Genomic DNA, 14,037 nt, shown 5'->3' on the forward strand with positions numbered 1-14,037 from the left:
TGAAATTGCCATGAAACCTGTCAATAAACTTCCCCTCAGCAGCAAAGGACATGCACTTGCTTTTTCCAGGAATATTTTTTTTGCCACATTTATCCACTTGTCATTATACAGTTTAAATTTAAGAGCCTTTTTGTGTTTGTGTGTCTAGATTCCTGTGTGTGTGTGTGTGTGTGTGTGTGTGTGTGTGTGTGTAGCTGGAGTTTCGTTTCCTATCTCCTCTGACGTGTGTGACTGATGACTACTCGGCGACATGCCCAGCTGGAAGCCAGGGCCTCATAAAGTCCATTCTCACCAGAGTGTCGAATTCTCTGCACCACTTATCATGTATATAACAAACAAGGGACTTTCAGGAGAAGAGTTACACGCTATATTTTATGTTTTAGGAAATTCTGAGGGCTGCCATGATTTAGAACGCAGTTTTTTTTCCTGACATGTTTTGAAAAAATGATCTAAAAAAAAGTAAGATAAAGATGTCAGCTAAACCATAGTTTTTTTTGTAGATCCATACTCATCACACTTTTTTCCTGTATCATGAAAATATCTCAGTATGATATTTTGGCCTTATAAAACAGCGCTGTTAAATCCTCTCTTCTGATTGGTCAGATTTGTTTTCTATCACCACAGCTCTGACAGCAGTTTTATTACTTAATGCGATTTGTTTTAATATATTTCTGTTATAACAGCGTACACAGAGACACGTCTGGGGAACTCTCCACATAAACTATTGTAAAAACCATGAGGAATTGTTTATAGGGTTAAGATGTTTATGTAGAAGGTTATTTAGCATTTTTTGAAGGAATCTCCAGTGTCAGTCCTTAGTTTAGAGCTTTAAACATGTCTGAGGCAGAGAATTCTTAAGGACTGATGACTTTTTGCGCTTTGTGGTTTCTCTGTAACATGACCTTGGAGGTGAGAATACGACTTTTTTTAACGGCTGTTATAACGTGAGCGTTAACAGGAAATAACTAGTTTTGCAGACATTGCATAAAATGAATGGCATGTCTTTAATTAATGAGCAGTTATTATGTTTGGCAGATTGCTTTGGGATGAAAAAAGTGAAAATAAAGCTATCCGTTAATGGGAAATAATCAAAGTTACTTCACCCATGCCAGTAATTTTTGCAGTTAACATTTATTTGGGCTAAGATCCTACAACAAATAAATATATAGGAAAAACTATAAATACATTAAAAACACTCATACAAGAAAAGACATGATGTAAAATCTCACAAAAGGCCTATTGAAGGGCCAAAATAAAAAATGAGATGCTCTTTGTGTTATAATATTAAAACAGCAGCTTTATATCTGAAAAAGGTTTCTTTAAAGAATGCTTACACTTATCAACAATTACAGATTTATTATTGTTTACCCCATCATTCACACGAGAAATTTGTAATTCCTGGGAATCTGGTCATTTTGATCCAGAAAAATGTTTTTATCCTACTAGTGCTCCTGAGCATGCAAATTTATACACAAGAAAACTATTTTTCATTACACACGCACACATTTAATACATATTTTATGAATCCAAGTCATTTCATATCAATGGCTTAAAATATTAAATAAAAAAAAAATTAAGCAAGGCAGAATAATTGAGTAAATTACAAAGAGATGTGAGTCCAGTTACAAATGCTGAGTGTAAAAGGAGGACACAGTGCAATGACTCAGCATGTAAGTTTCTTTTGCTTGCAATGGCATCTCCTTTTAATGCTGTGCGACATTTTATTAAGGATGGCGCTAAGTGACTGACTAATCTGGTATGTCTCAAGCTGCAATGTGTCCCACCCCCTCCTTTTCCAGCACTGCTTTTCGGAGGAAATGCTGGCGTGCAAGAAATGTTTGGCCGAGAGTCGCCAAAGACACCGTGCTCTGGATTTGAAAAGATAGTTTCTCTGTGTGATGTGCTTGATGTTCACGATCATCTCTGTTTTCTTGTATTTCTATTGGCTTAGACGTGAGTCAAAACTACTTCCACGTCTACCTCCAGAAACGATTTTTTTCTGCTTACTTGTCATCTCTCAGCATAATGCTGTAACCATTGCCTTTTATGGAGTTTTGTCGGCGTCGACAAATGCAAATAAGCTTTTCCATTTAAGAGCACCTTGTAGTTTCCAGGCAATTTGCGATCAACGTGAGTGTTGGAGAATGTGTCCGAAATTTTTGTAAATGAAAGCTAAATTTTTCATTCAGTTTGGCTCATGCAAACATTAACACTCAAATATTTTAAAATATTAATAAATGAGGTTAACGCTTTTTAAGTGGAGCAGCCACCAATCCAGTTTCTAATTCCTACACAATTCCAGTAGGCTTTTCCTATAAAAATGATAACGTATTAGAATGAATATAAACCTGTGATTAGCCTCGCAGTCAGGAACTACTGATATCTGTGCTGTTCTGGTGTATGTATTTGTGTCTGAAGCTTTAAGTAAATTAGTGAACTGAGCTGAGAGAGTGTTGACTGTATTGTGTGGGTTCAGCACAAAGGACAGAAAATATTTAATGAGGAAGACTCAATGACCAGCTCTGTTGATGTCTCTCTTTCACTGTACGCCTCATTCATATCGCTCTTGTACATTCTGTCTGGCTATGCATCAGGAATTCACTTCCTGACAGTTATCTGAGCGCTTGGGATTCCTTCACTCTTCTTATCCATTGAGCCAAGAGTCTTGTCATGCCGCCGTGTCATGACTCGGGCGTATGTTGCCATAGGAACTCCGGCCTGCTTCATGATCTTTCCTGAAAGACGCATTCTGTCTCCGATGACCCTGCTGTTAACTCGGTGACTCTTCCATTCATGTGACTTTTGTGTGGCCTTTCCCAAATGACCCCGAGCTACTTGTCATGAACCGGTGTAATCTCATAAAGATCTGCCTCTCGAGGAAGTCTGTAGTTATGAGAATGCTGCGTCTGAGCATTTCTTTGTTGGATATCCACCGTGAGTTAGGGTGCTACAGAACATCTTTGAAACTCTTACTCCGCTTTAGTCGTAAGTTCGATTTCCACCTATTGTGCAACAGCAGTTCTGTGTGAGCTGCACAGCTACAGTGCGTGCTCGGACAAGTGTCTTTCTGTGTCTCATTCCTCACCTCGCCACAGCCGTGCCCTACAAAGAGCTCTGTGGTACTGTTTCCAACATGCATATCCAGACAGGATGGATTTTTACGCTGGTGTGTGGGTGTGTTTAAGTTCCAAGGTTCCAAGGTTTCTTCAAGAGCAACGTAAACAGAAAGAAATTCTTAGGAAAGGGCTCGCCTTGCATTTTGTTTTGAATTCAATTGTACAAATGGATCCGAAAGTGGAAATGCTGGAATTTGTGGGTTTTTTTCTTTAGAGCATCAAAAAAAGAAACAATATATTTGGATATGTATATTGCATTTTTTTTTGTTTGTTTGTAGTGTTATGACTCCATATCTATATATAGTTTGCAAAAGTTATTTACAATAATTTATTAAAATTCTTTTTTAGTGAGTAATCCTTTTTCACTCTGTTCAGATAGAAACATAACTTTTTTCTTTTTTTTTTGCATCTATTATTTTTGGGGATTTTTTCCCTCAGATTTTTGTGTAAAATCTGAATTAGAAATTTTTTTTCATCCAGTTCAGGGTATTGAAATATTTTTTTAAACATAAGCAAAATATAGCTCTTTTAATATTACTGTGTGTATATAATAATAATAATAATAATAATAATAATAATAATAATCATGTAGCACACAATTTAATCCTATATATTATTTACTATATTTTAGCAATTTAGAAGTCCTGATAATTTGTTAATATTATGTTATGCCTATAGAACATCCTGAATATTTCTCCTGGACATTATCATTTCAAAATCATACAGGAAAGGAGTTTTCTTCATTAACATATGAGTTTTTGCTTCTATAAGTAATCAACATGTACGATAAGCCGCAAAATTGCAATCCTGTGCTTGTTAGCAGTATCAAGTTGAAAAATGAAGTCCAGTCTGATTAGTAAACCAGCTTTTCAGGCTGTTATGGCCCTGATTAGGGTTAACAGAAGGGTTTTTCTGAGCACAGCGTATCTTGGATCTTCTGTGTTCTTCTCACATCTGTATGGGTTTCCTCCAGTTTCTCAAAAACATTTTTAGGTAGATTTGCTATTTGTGATACATGCTGACATCTTGAACATCTGATCTTGCTTGACCTGATTTGTGTAGAATGTGCAAAATTTGAGGTTACGCGTGAGTGTGCAGAGATCAGTGTCTAATCAGGCTCAGGTATCAGCCTTGTATCCTTATTGTATCAAAAAATGTAAAAGGTTCACATTTGTTTATCTCTAAACACAATTTGCACTAGATTTTCAAAAGTTAACCTTTAACATTTAACACTATTTATAGAAGTACGCTGATTGTTTATTGCAGCTGTAATTGCATTCTATTAATGGACATGATACAGAAATCTTGCATGCTTTAAATGAGATTCCCTCATGTCCTCTAAAGTCTCTGTACCCAAGCCTCTTCTTGTAGGTCTGAATCATAATTCTTAAAATTCTGATGTTCCTATTTCTTTGTCATTTCTGTGAAATTAGTGGGCAGATGAAGGATGTGTAACCGGCCCCTCCAGCTTTTGTTTAACAGTTTGCTTGTTTAGCACTGCAGTAGCAGCTTGGAGCTGCTTGTTTGGAGCAGGATGATGAATGATGGTTGTAGAATTTTTTGGCTCTTTCAGGTGCTGCATGGTGGAATTAACAGCAGGGACTGAGGTCATATGTGAGCTTGAGCTTTGTAAACATACTGGCTGTGAGATATTAACAGAGTGCTCTACGGTCTCTTGCGGTTTCAGAGTTCATTTGCTGATGAACTGGGTGGACCTATAAAAGGTGCTTCTAGAGAACTTGTGTTTGTGTTGAGTGTTTTTGGTCTTAAATCTTTGTGTATCTGTGGTTATGGCAGCACCAGTAGGATAAGAACCAAGCATGTCATCCTGTGTATCTGTGCTTTTTCTATGTTGTCTGAACCTTTTAGCAACATTTTCTCTCTGCTGTGATATAGCTACTTAAAAAAAAAAAGACAACTTTGCAGCATTCCTTCAAACTTTAACAACCCAGCCAGAGCTAAGACAGCTAGCATGCTAAATATTAGCTTGCTTGTTTGTTGTTAGCCATCAAGCAAACAAACACATACAGCTAGGCCATTACTCAAGCCATTAACATGTAATTTCATTTTTTGTCATTCTTTTCATGCGCTCAAGTTACTGTTTAGTCTTTATGGAGTTCTGCATGTTCTCCCCGTGTCCCTCAGGGTTCCCTTCTAGTTCCCAAACATTAATAGGTTGATACATGTTTATCCAGCTAGGATGCGCAAGGCGCGCAAGGCAGTGGTCCAAGTGTCAGGACAATTAATCAAATTATCCAGGAATTGCTTATGAAGAGTGCTTTGAAAACACTTTCTCTAAGTCCAATAAAGACCTGTTGACATGATTGGTACTTCAGAGATATTTTTGTGTACAGACAAATATTTAATCTAAATGGCTTTTTAAAGAGTTTTGTGATGGTCCATTAATTGCCTTTGTGTCTTGATGTCTGTGTTTTTAGGAAGGAGCAGAATGTGTTGTCTCCGGTGAACTGCTGGAACCTGCTGCTGACTCAGGTGAAGCGAGAGAGTCGTGACCATGCCACCCTCAGCGATCTCTACCTCAATAACATCATACCACGCTTTGCCCAGATCAGCGAGGATTCTGGACGTCTCTTCAAGAAAGTAAGCGTCTTTCTTTTTTTCTTTCTTTCTTTGATGAATGCAGTGTTTGGTTAGAGAAAGCAGACCTGATAAAGACTATTCAGTCATCTGCAAAGCCGCAGATAGTGCTTTCCATCATATCATCATGTCCACTTAAGAACAATTAAGAATTCCAGTGTGGGTCACAGAACCTGAAATCCAAGCCCAAATCTTTGAAAGCCGGTGTAAGACTTGCCCTAGAGCTTCTGGCCCTCGAGTTCTACTCAAGTGTCTTAAGAGTTAGATGTGCAGTTTTGTAGATTATTTCTTTTTAAAGCCTCTGTTTTCATTGTGTTCACAATTCTAGTGGTAGCCCCATTGTCTAAGAAAAGCAGGGCAGGTGGATCTGTTCCACTTTTTGTTTTTGTCGTCTTGTGCCTTGGGGAGTCCCCAGCTGCCCTGCTAAACCCAATCAGCACCTCTTCCTCTCTCTATTTCTCCCTCTTTTCTGTTTCCACTCTCATCTCATCACTATTCCCTTCACTGCTCCAAGACTCCTTCCCTGCTTTCCTCTAGAGCGCAGTACTTCAAAAACGATGGCTCTTTAATTGAACGCTCCTGGCTAGTACGTCTCTGGAGACTTGCCATTCATGGTTCTTGCTGATATCTGCATTATAGGTTGTAGCTCTGTGTTAGCGCACACAAGCTACCTCCCCACCTGTCAGACGGAATGAAATGAGCCTGTCAGCCATCCTTTGAGATTTCCGTACGTTGTACCTTAAACCGACAGCAAACCGGTCATCGTCTGCTGTCTGAATGTTCTGGGTGGCTGTGGAATAAAGATTTATTTGATAATGAGATTCTAAGTTTAATCTGCTGTGACATCGGTCTGCTTTCAGTTAGGTTCTCGGTTTTCAAAACGACCCACAATGCTTTTCGACTGCCTGCTGATAGTGGTGCCAGTGAGCATTAGTTCATGCTTGATGGCTAAAGAGTCCTGTCCATCTATATCTCCACACTCAAATAGCTTCAACATTCTTGCTAATACCATGTCATCTATGCCATCATCCTTGCTAACTCTGTCATAACTGCCATAGCAAAAGTGCTTCATGTTGTAACACTGCATTCTGTAACATTGAGTCTTATGTTTTATTAGCTCTTCTGCTTTGTATTTTTTATGGTTTTAGGAAAGTTTATATTTCTTCTCTTAATGAATGCCATTGTACCTACGCTAGCATTGTTTTCCTTTAATGTACATGAAGCATGGGACATAATGCCTGATTCTCACACCAATAAAAAATACAGCACCAACCAGCAAAAAATATACAATACATACTTTAGAGTTTCAGATTAGTAGTTTCCATTATTTACCATTAATTCGAGCAACCAGACTGTAAAGGGGTCTAGACTTTGTTCAACCACAGTGAAAAGCTTTTTAAGCGATGCATTACTGTAGATAGCACTGATTTTTTTTTTTTTCTATATCTATGGATCAGGCATTCTATATATACCCAGGATGTCTGTTCTATATTTTCTGCTTTTCAGATATGTTGTGATGGTCTACTTGACAGCTAGCTTGATCCATATTGCAGTCAAAGTGGAATTTGATTTCTGCGATGCTCGGAGTCTGCCCCTCAGAAATCCAATACAGAGCTTCACTCTGTTCACGTTCATTATGAGCTTTTGCTTCAGTAGCCTGGCTGCGTAAATAAAACTACAGCTGTCCAGTTCGGTTCCGTTGATAAAATACACTCAGGAGAATTGGCTGACCTCAAGGCCCTTATTATCAGAGAGCGTTTATTTCAACTGCTGACGGTCTAAAGCTCTTTCCTGCAGAAACGTGGTAGGAGACATAAAAGGTGGCACAGGGTGATGAAGGAGGCGAGGAGACGTCCTTCCGAGGACACGGCGTGGGTTCTGTGCTTGGGTTGATGGAGTGACGCATGCATCTGTTGTTTCAGAAGGAGAGGAGCAGGTTTAGATCAGTGGGGAAGGATTAGGAAAAAGCTGCTGGTGTGAGTGCTGTGTGGTTTTGGCCACTGAACACTGCTGTGCGTTAACAATAGCGCTCAGCAGGAACCCAGTTCCAGCCTGCTACAGGGCGCCAGTGGATTCACGCTAACCAAAGCCAGTCTTCTGTCAGACGTGCACAGCAAAGCAGTCAGATTTTCCTTTGATGAGTGCAAGCAGTCTTTAAGGGCTGTAGGTCAGTGTTCAACAGGCACATGCTGCTCTGCTTCCTTGCATGACCTGATTTATGGTGTTAGTCTTGAAGAACTGGACAGACCACCTCTCATATTTTTGGCCTGTGTGGGGTTTTTTTTGTGTTTTTGCATGAGTTTTGTGTGTAAAAGAACAGAAATTTTGTCAGAAAGGTCTGTTTTGACCTTTATTCCTGGTTACAGTATTTTCAAATTGTGATAAATTGGCTCCCAAGCGGAGGATGAAAAATGAAAGATTTCAGTTTTTTGACAAATTAAATATCCTTCATTTTTCTCATTAAACTACTATAAGCATGTATGCTCTGTACAGCTATTAGCCTAATCAATACATTAAAAAAAAACAGCAACCAGATTAGTAACATTAATTATTCTACTCAAACAAGTATAAAGTAAACCTAAATCTGCCATTTTAAACCATTAAAATGTTTTGTGTGGAATAATTAAAATGTTACTATTAGTTGTCTAGAAACTGCAATGTTATCCTGATTAGCTAACCGGCTATTTTACTTTACAAACTAGCCTGCCTTTTTTTTTTCTAAATCTCAGTGTCTAAACAGTATTTTTGCATCGTCATTCTCCATTTATCTAACATTTATTATACAAACCTGTAACGTATGTAATAACAATTTGTTATTAACCCAAAGTTAGCTAGCTATCTAGCTTTGCACAAAGGTTTTTTCTGTATACATTTGCTTATTGTATCTGGTTTAAGTCATATAATTACAGTCTGTGCTTTGACCCAAATACCAAATATATAATCAATTATCAAATAATATGGCCACCTGCTAAAAGGGGAAGAACCACCACTATGTCAAGCCTGCAAAATACCTACATCAATAAAACACATTCTACTCCACTGCCCTGCCCTGAGCACTATAAGGCGGAAATTTTATTCAGAAGACACTTTAGAAAATATTTTCAAGACAGCTCCACCGTACAAGATTTTGAACTTCTTAACAAGCATAAACCTCAAAAAACTTATATAAACTCTTCTTGCTATCTTACATATCAATGTAACCCTACCTATTGAATATCACCCTATGTTTTAACTACATTCAAACTTTCTGCCATAATATAGCCATTGAAGCTAACATGGCATTAAGAAAAATCAATAACAATAATAATATCAAATAATAAATAAATCTTTTTAAAAAGTGCTCTATTTTAAAGTGTAATACATAAAGCAGACTTCAGAATCAATTCACTTAAATCCCTTGATAGCATTTGAAGTGATTATTTTAATGCCAGCAATTTTTCAATGGAAGACATTCCTGGATTTCTGCTATGACATGTTCTTCTCCAGAATGCTGGGAAGCACTTCTGAAGGACTTCCCAGATGTTTCCAGTGATGATCACTGGCTCAGTGGAACGATGCCGTCCACTCCATAGCTAGAACACAGCGCTCGGTATAACAGAAAGGTGATGAAATCCAGTTCTGTCATCATTCATTTTTAGTCTGTACTGAATTCAGATGTCGGGGGTATTTTTAGCCCATGATCACACCAATATATCCCATGTGTAAGAACGAGCTCCTGGCCTTTTCTTACTTGTTCTTTTCTTTAGCGATGATGTCATGGGGCAAGGCGCTGGATATAATAATGACTTTACATCATTTCAGGAAACTTCATTTTTATGCTTACATTGACATTTCCGGAATATTTCTTAGATGCTTTTGTTTTTTTGTTTTTTTTTCACAATGGTATGCTTAGTTTCATGGGGGTAATGGGAGAGCTTCTCTAAAATCCACTGCAGCAGGCAGGCTTTAGACTGCATGCGGAGCTCTTTAGTTTCTCCATCTTGAACAGTTTTCAGATTGGCACGCGTTCCAGTTCCCAACAGCAGCACGTTTGACCTCAAAAAAGGCAGTTTTGAGCAGGAGAGAGAAAGAGGGAGAAAAAAATGTTGCTGGAATGTCTGGCTGAAATCTTTTGATTTGGAGCTTAGATTCATCTCGATGGATGTTGTTGGAGCTGTGGCTTCGAACACCCACTCGCTAGCTATATAGAAAAAATGTAAAGGGGAAAAGAATGTCACAAAAGCTCGCATACAGCTGTTATTTATTTAGTTTTAGCCTCTAGCTAAGTTTCATAGTCTTGCTACATAAACACACTGCAGGTAAACCAACACCCATTACTCACACACTCTCTCTCTCTCTCTCTCTCTCTCTCTCTCTCTCTCTCTCTCTCCCTCTCCTACCTCCTCTACCCCCCTCCCTCCCCTGTTTCTCTCTCTTTCTCTCTCCCTCTCTTCCTCTCTCTCCCTCCTCTCTCTCCCCCTTCCCTCCCTCCCCTCTCTTTCTCTCTCTCTTTCTTTCTCTCTCTCTCTCTCTCTCTCTCTCTCCCTGCTCTCCTCTACCCCCTCCCTTCCCTGTCTCTCTCTCTCTCTCTCTCTCTCTCTCTCACTCTCCACCTCATTGCTTTCAGCTGTAAAATCTCCCTCTGCTATAGTGAATCAAATTTATTTATTTATTTTAACTGTCACTGTATACAGTGTTTTCTCTACACCTCCTCTCTTTCTGTCATCCGAATCAGCAGATGAGAGACTGAGTAAGAGAAGCAGGGTGTATGGACAATAAGATGGAGTAAGGCTGTTTTTAAGTGCTTAGCTCACTATCTTCAATTTTTCATTGTTCTTGTCATCGTCTGTAATCTCTCATTCCTCAGCCAAATGTGGTTTACATACACAGAAAACATGTTGTTCGGAAATGCACACATCCCTTCAAATGCAGTTTTGCTGCAGAGTGCCGCAATACAAACCCCTGTGAAATAATATTGCTAGAAACGTTATATGATTGAGCATTTAATGTATATAAACCTCTTCTAAGTAATTAATCCAAACCTTCTGACCAATCAGATTAGAGAATACAACAAAGGTGTGGTCTAAATTATCAAATAGATATTATATTACTTATTATATTGCCCTAACACTGTTCTGTAGCTAGTTTTGTTCGTCATACTCCATTAATGTGCATCAAACCAACGCCCAAGCTTTATCAGGGTTATTTTTAAAAAGACACATCGTTGTCATTTGTGAAGCACTGAACCGTAGAAACATGCTGATGTTGACATTTCAGGGCTTTGAACATCAGTCATCTTGGCTTAAAGTGAATGAGAGAGAGAGAGAGAGAGAGAGATGACACCATGCTACTCCTCTGCACAGATCTGAATGTGGATGTGATTGTAGATTTTGACCCATCAGCCCCAGTGCTCGCTCTGAATAAAGGCCATCAGAGCTCCATTATTAATGAGCCCCAATGGACAGAATCCCGCAGTCAGCTATTCATCTCGACCTTCAAAGGGTTAAACTGCAGCTTTACTCTCCCCTGCCAGGTTCCAAAGCTGAAAATGGTGGATTATGTGACTCTACGATTGCGGTGGGCCTTTATCTTTCATTCAGCCTCTCTTGGCTGGATGCCAACATCTTCAGTTTAGACATTGCATTTATGATTTTTGACTCCTTTGTACCTTTCCATACAGAAAGCCCTGGTTGGACCAGATGGAAGAAAAATTGTGTATTTGCTGCTATTCGCTGTAGAGGGAAAGGATGTGGTTAGACAGATTTTAAAAAATATATTACGTATAGTTTCTATCTGAATATTACATTTCTCAACCAAACGTGATTCCATCGCTTATGCTCAACTTAAACACGTTTCTTAATTACTAGATTGAATGATGTACTGTGCGAGATTGAGTCCTGCAGTATTAACATAAATCAGTTACATGTAGTTGTGAAATCTCACGAGGATATCAGTGCTGACTGGAATTATAACTACAGTATTACATGCCAGCGATTGAAGCATTTGTTAATGTGTCTCTTGGAACACATTAGCATTGCTGGTTTGATTCTCAGCTCAGGTGTTTGGTTTTATTCAGCGCTTTAAAAAAATGTACATGCTAAAATCGCATCGAAAGTCCAAACACTAATTGTGTACACTAATTTTCTTCAGTTTAGTCACATGGAACTGATGTACGTGTTTGAATTCTTTCCAGAGTAGGTGAATTTCTAAAAGCACAAGATTAGATTTTGTGTTAAAATAGTTTTCCCTCTCTCCCAGCTATTCTTGTTAGCAATGTTGACGCCTCAGCCATAGCAATTCTCCTCATTTGTCTGAAAATATTTCCTTAAATAAAGCGTTCTGCTAAAGAGTTCTGCTAATTTTCCTAAGGTCGCACGAGCCAACTAGCACAGTGCAAAATATATCACTTGGCTCCTTCTTGCTTTCATTCCTTTTAAGATGTTTGCACATGTGGAGGGGCTTGAATAATGATGATCTGTAGGTGCTGTCAGTTCCAGTTTACATTCTTCTCGCCAGCCGGCATACAGAGCTTTGGGCGTGTTCTCTGCAGAACATCGTTTTCACATGGCGAAAAACACAAAGCCGTCCCTGACACACAATGAACAACGGCAGAATTTCAAACCACCGTTTCCATTTCACACGACGCCTGCCAAACCTTTTGAACTGAAAACACTCAGCTGTTGCTAACTTCAACCCCAAAAACATTCATTCTTCTGGAACGTTCTTGAATTAAAACCATTGATTTTGTCTAGCTTGCATTTTTTTTAATTCCTTATGAAGCCAATCATGTGAAAACAGACACATGTCAGAAGTTCAATAAATTGATAGAACTACACCCATATGCCTTGCTCTTGTATTATATGATAAATCTGCGGTGGGTTTAGATCGGATTAAAGGGTTAGACGGTACAGAGCTCCATTACTGCAGGACGGGAGCGTTCCTATCAATCCCAGTAAGCATGACATGAGCAGTGCATCAGTTTCCTGGTGTTTTCGCCCCCGATGTGATAAATGGCAGGCACCGGGCCGTGTCGGATCCGCCTGTTAAAGATAGAGTATGGATTTCTTTGGAGACTGTCCTCTAATGTGTGTCGTCTTTTCTGTCCACATAGAGTAAAGAGGTGGGACTTCAGCTGCAGGAGGATTTGATGAAGGTCCTCAACGAGCTGTACACGGTAAGAAGTGCACAAATAAAACACACACACATTTAAATCCAAACCTAAAGGGAAAACAACAACGATACTAAAGAACTAAATGCAAGAAACAAAGGTTTTGGTTCGGCGTGAGTTTAAATCTTACAAGGAATTATTTCTATTTCATTTAAATGAAACCCTTCAATTCATTCATGCACATGCAAGCAGTTTTGTTTCTGGATGCTGGAACATTTGCACAGAACGAAATGGAGACTATAGAGAACATTTTTTTCATGTTTAGAGTATTCATACATTGTATATACCATAGCTTAGTGTATATCGTTTATGCAGTGTCTGAGGTAGCAGATTTGGTAGCCCCACCACCTAGAACTCGAATCTGTTATATTCTGCACATTATTAGTTGTTTTATTCTCAGGAACCTGACAGACACGTAGGTTCAGTAGGCCGGAAATCTCTTTTTTTTAAATCTCTTGTTTAATAACCACCATTCTTTCCTTTTCAACCTTAAAAATAATAGCTTTTATTTATTAGATTCTACAATGAGTGTCACAATTGTGCACATACAGTAGCTATAACTACAGCATACACTATAGACGATCCTTTTATAGTCCTCTTTGTGCCAAAGTTTTATGGTGCAAAAGACAAAGTGTTACCTTTCTTAGAAAGAGAATGATGGCAGAGTCGTCCCCTATGTGGGAATTTCTATATTCCTTCATTTCTGGATTAATGCTCTTGGCTTTCCAGCTCACCATATTTTGACATTTTTTATATTTTTATGGGATTTATCATGTTCTGGTGTCTCTAAACTACCACTTGGTGTCAGTTAGTGAACTGTGCCATGCCTGGTGATACACTATTGTCTTGTGCTGTGCTTACAAATACACACGGTATGTACACATGTCTCAAAGTTGAGATGCAGCTTTTTTTTTTTGCTTTTTTTTTTTTTTAGCAGAAAATTAGTAACCATCACATTAGTAAATATCACAGTCCCCTGGTGGTCCAGAGACAGGATCATGTGCTCTCATAGTCGTGGCCCGAATCTTATTCTTGAATTGAGGGGTTAACCCTCAGTGCTGGTCTCAAGCCTGGATAAAATAGGAGGGTTGCGTCAGGAAGGGCATCCAGCGTAAAACCTGTGCCAAATCTAATATGCGGACTGGAGGATCTGCTGTGGTGACCCTGAACATGGAA

General features: G+C 38.8%; 1 protein-coding gene across 3 annotated transcripts in view; it reads left to right on the plus strand.

The window, feature by feature from the left end:
- Positions 1–14,037, plus strand: part of srgap2 (SLIT-ROBO Rho GTPase activating protein 2) — a 98,270-nt gene that overhangs the window by 51,305 nt on the left and 32,928 nt on the right. For all 3 annotated transcript variants that reach the window (XM_058373369.1, XM_058373368.1, XM_058373370.1), the window contains 2 exons: positions 5,555–5,717; positions 12,805–12,867. In XM_058373369.1, coding sequence (XP_058229352.1) covers positions 5,555–5,717; positions 12,805–12,867 — 226 coding nt within the window. The remainder of the gene's footprint in view (positions 1–5,554; positions 5,718–12,804; positions 12,868–14,037) is intronic.

The sequence above is a fragment of the Hemibagrus wyckioides genome, linkage group LG21, assembly GCF_019097595.1.
Source record: "Hemibagrus wyckioides isolate EC202008001 linkage group LG21, SWU_Hwy_1.0, whole genome shotgun sequence".
In the NCBI taxonomy this organism is placed as follows: Eukaryota; Metazoa; Chordata; class Actinopteri; order Siluriformes; family Bagridae; genus Hemibagrus; species Hemibagrus wyckioides.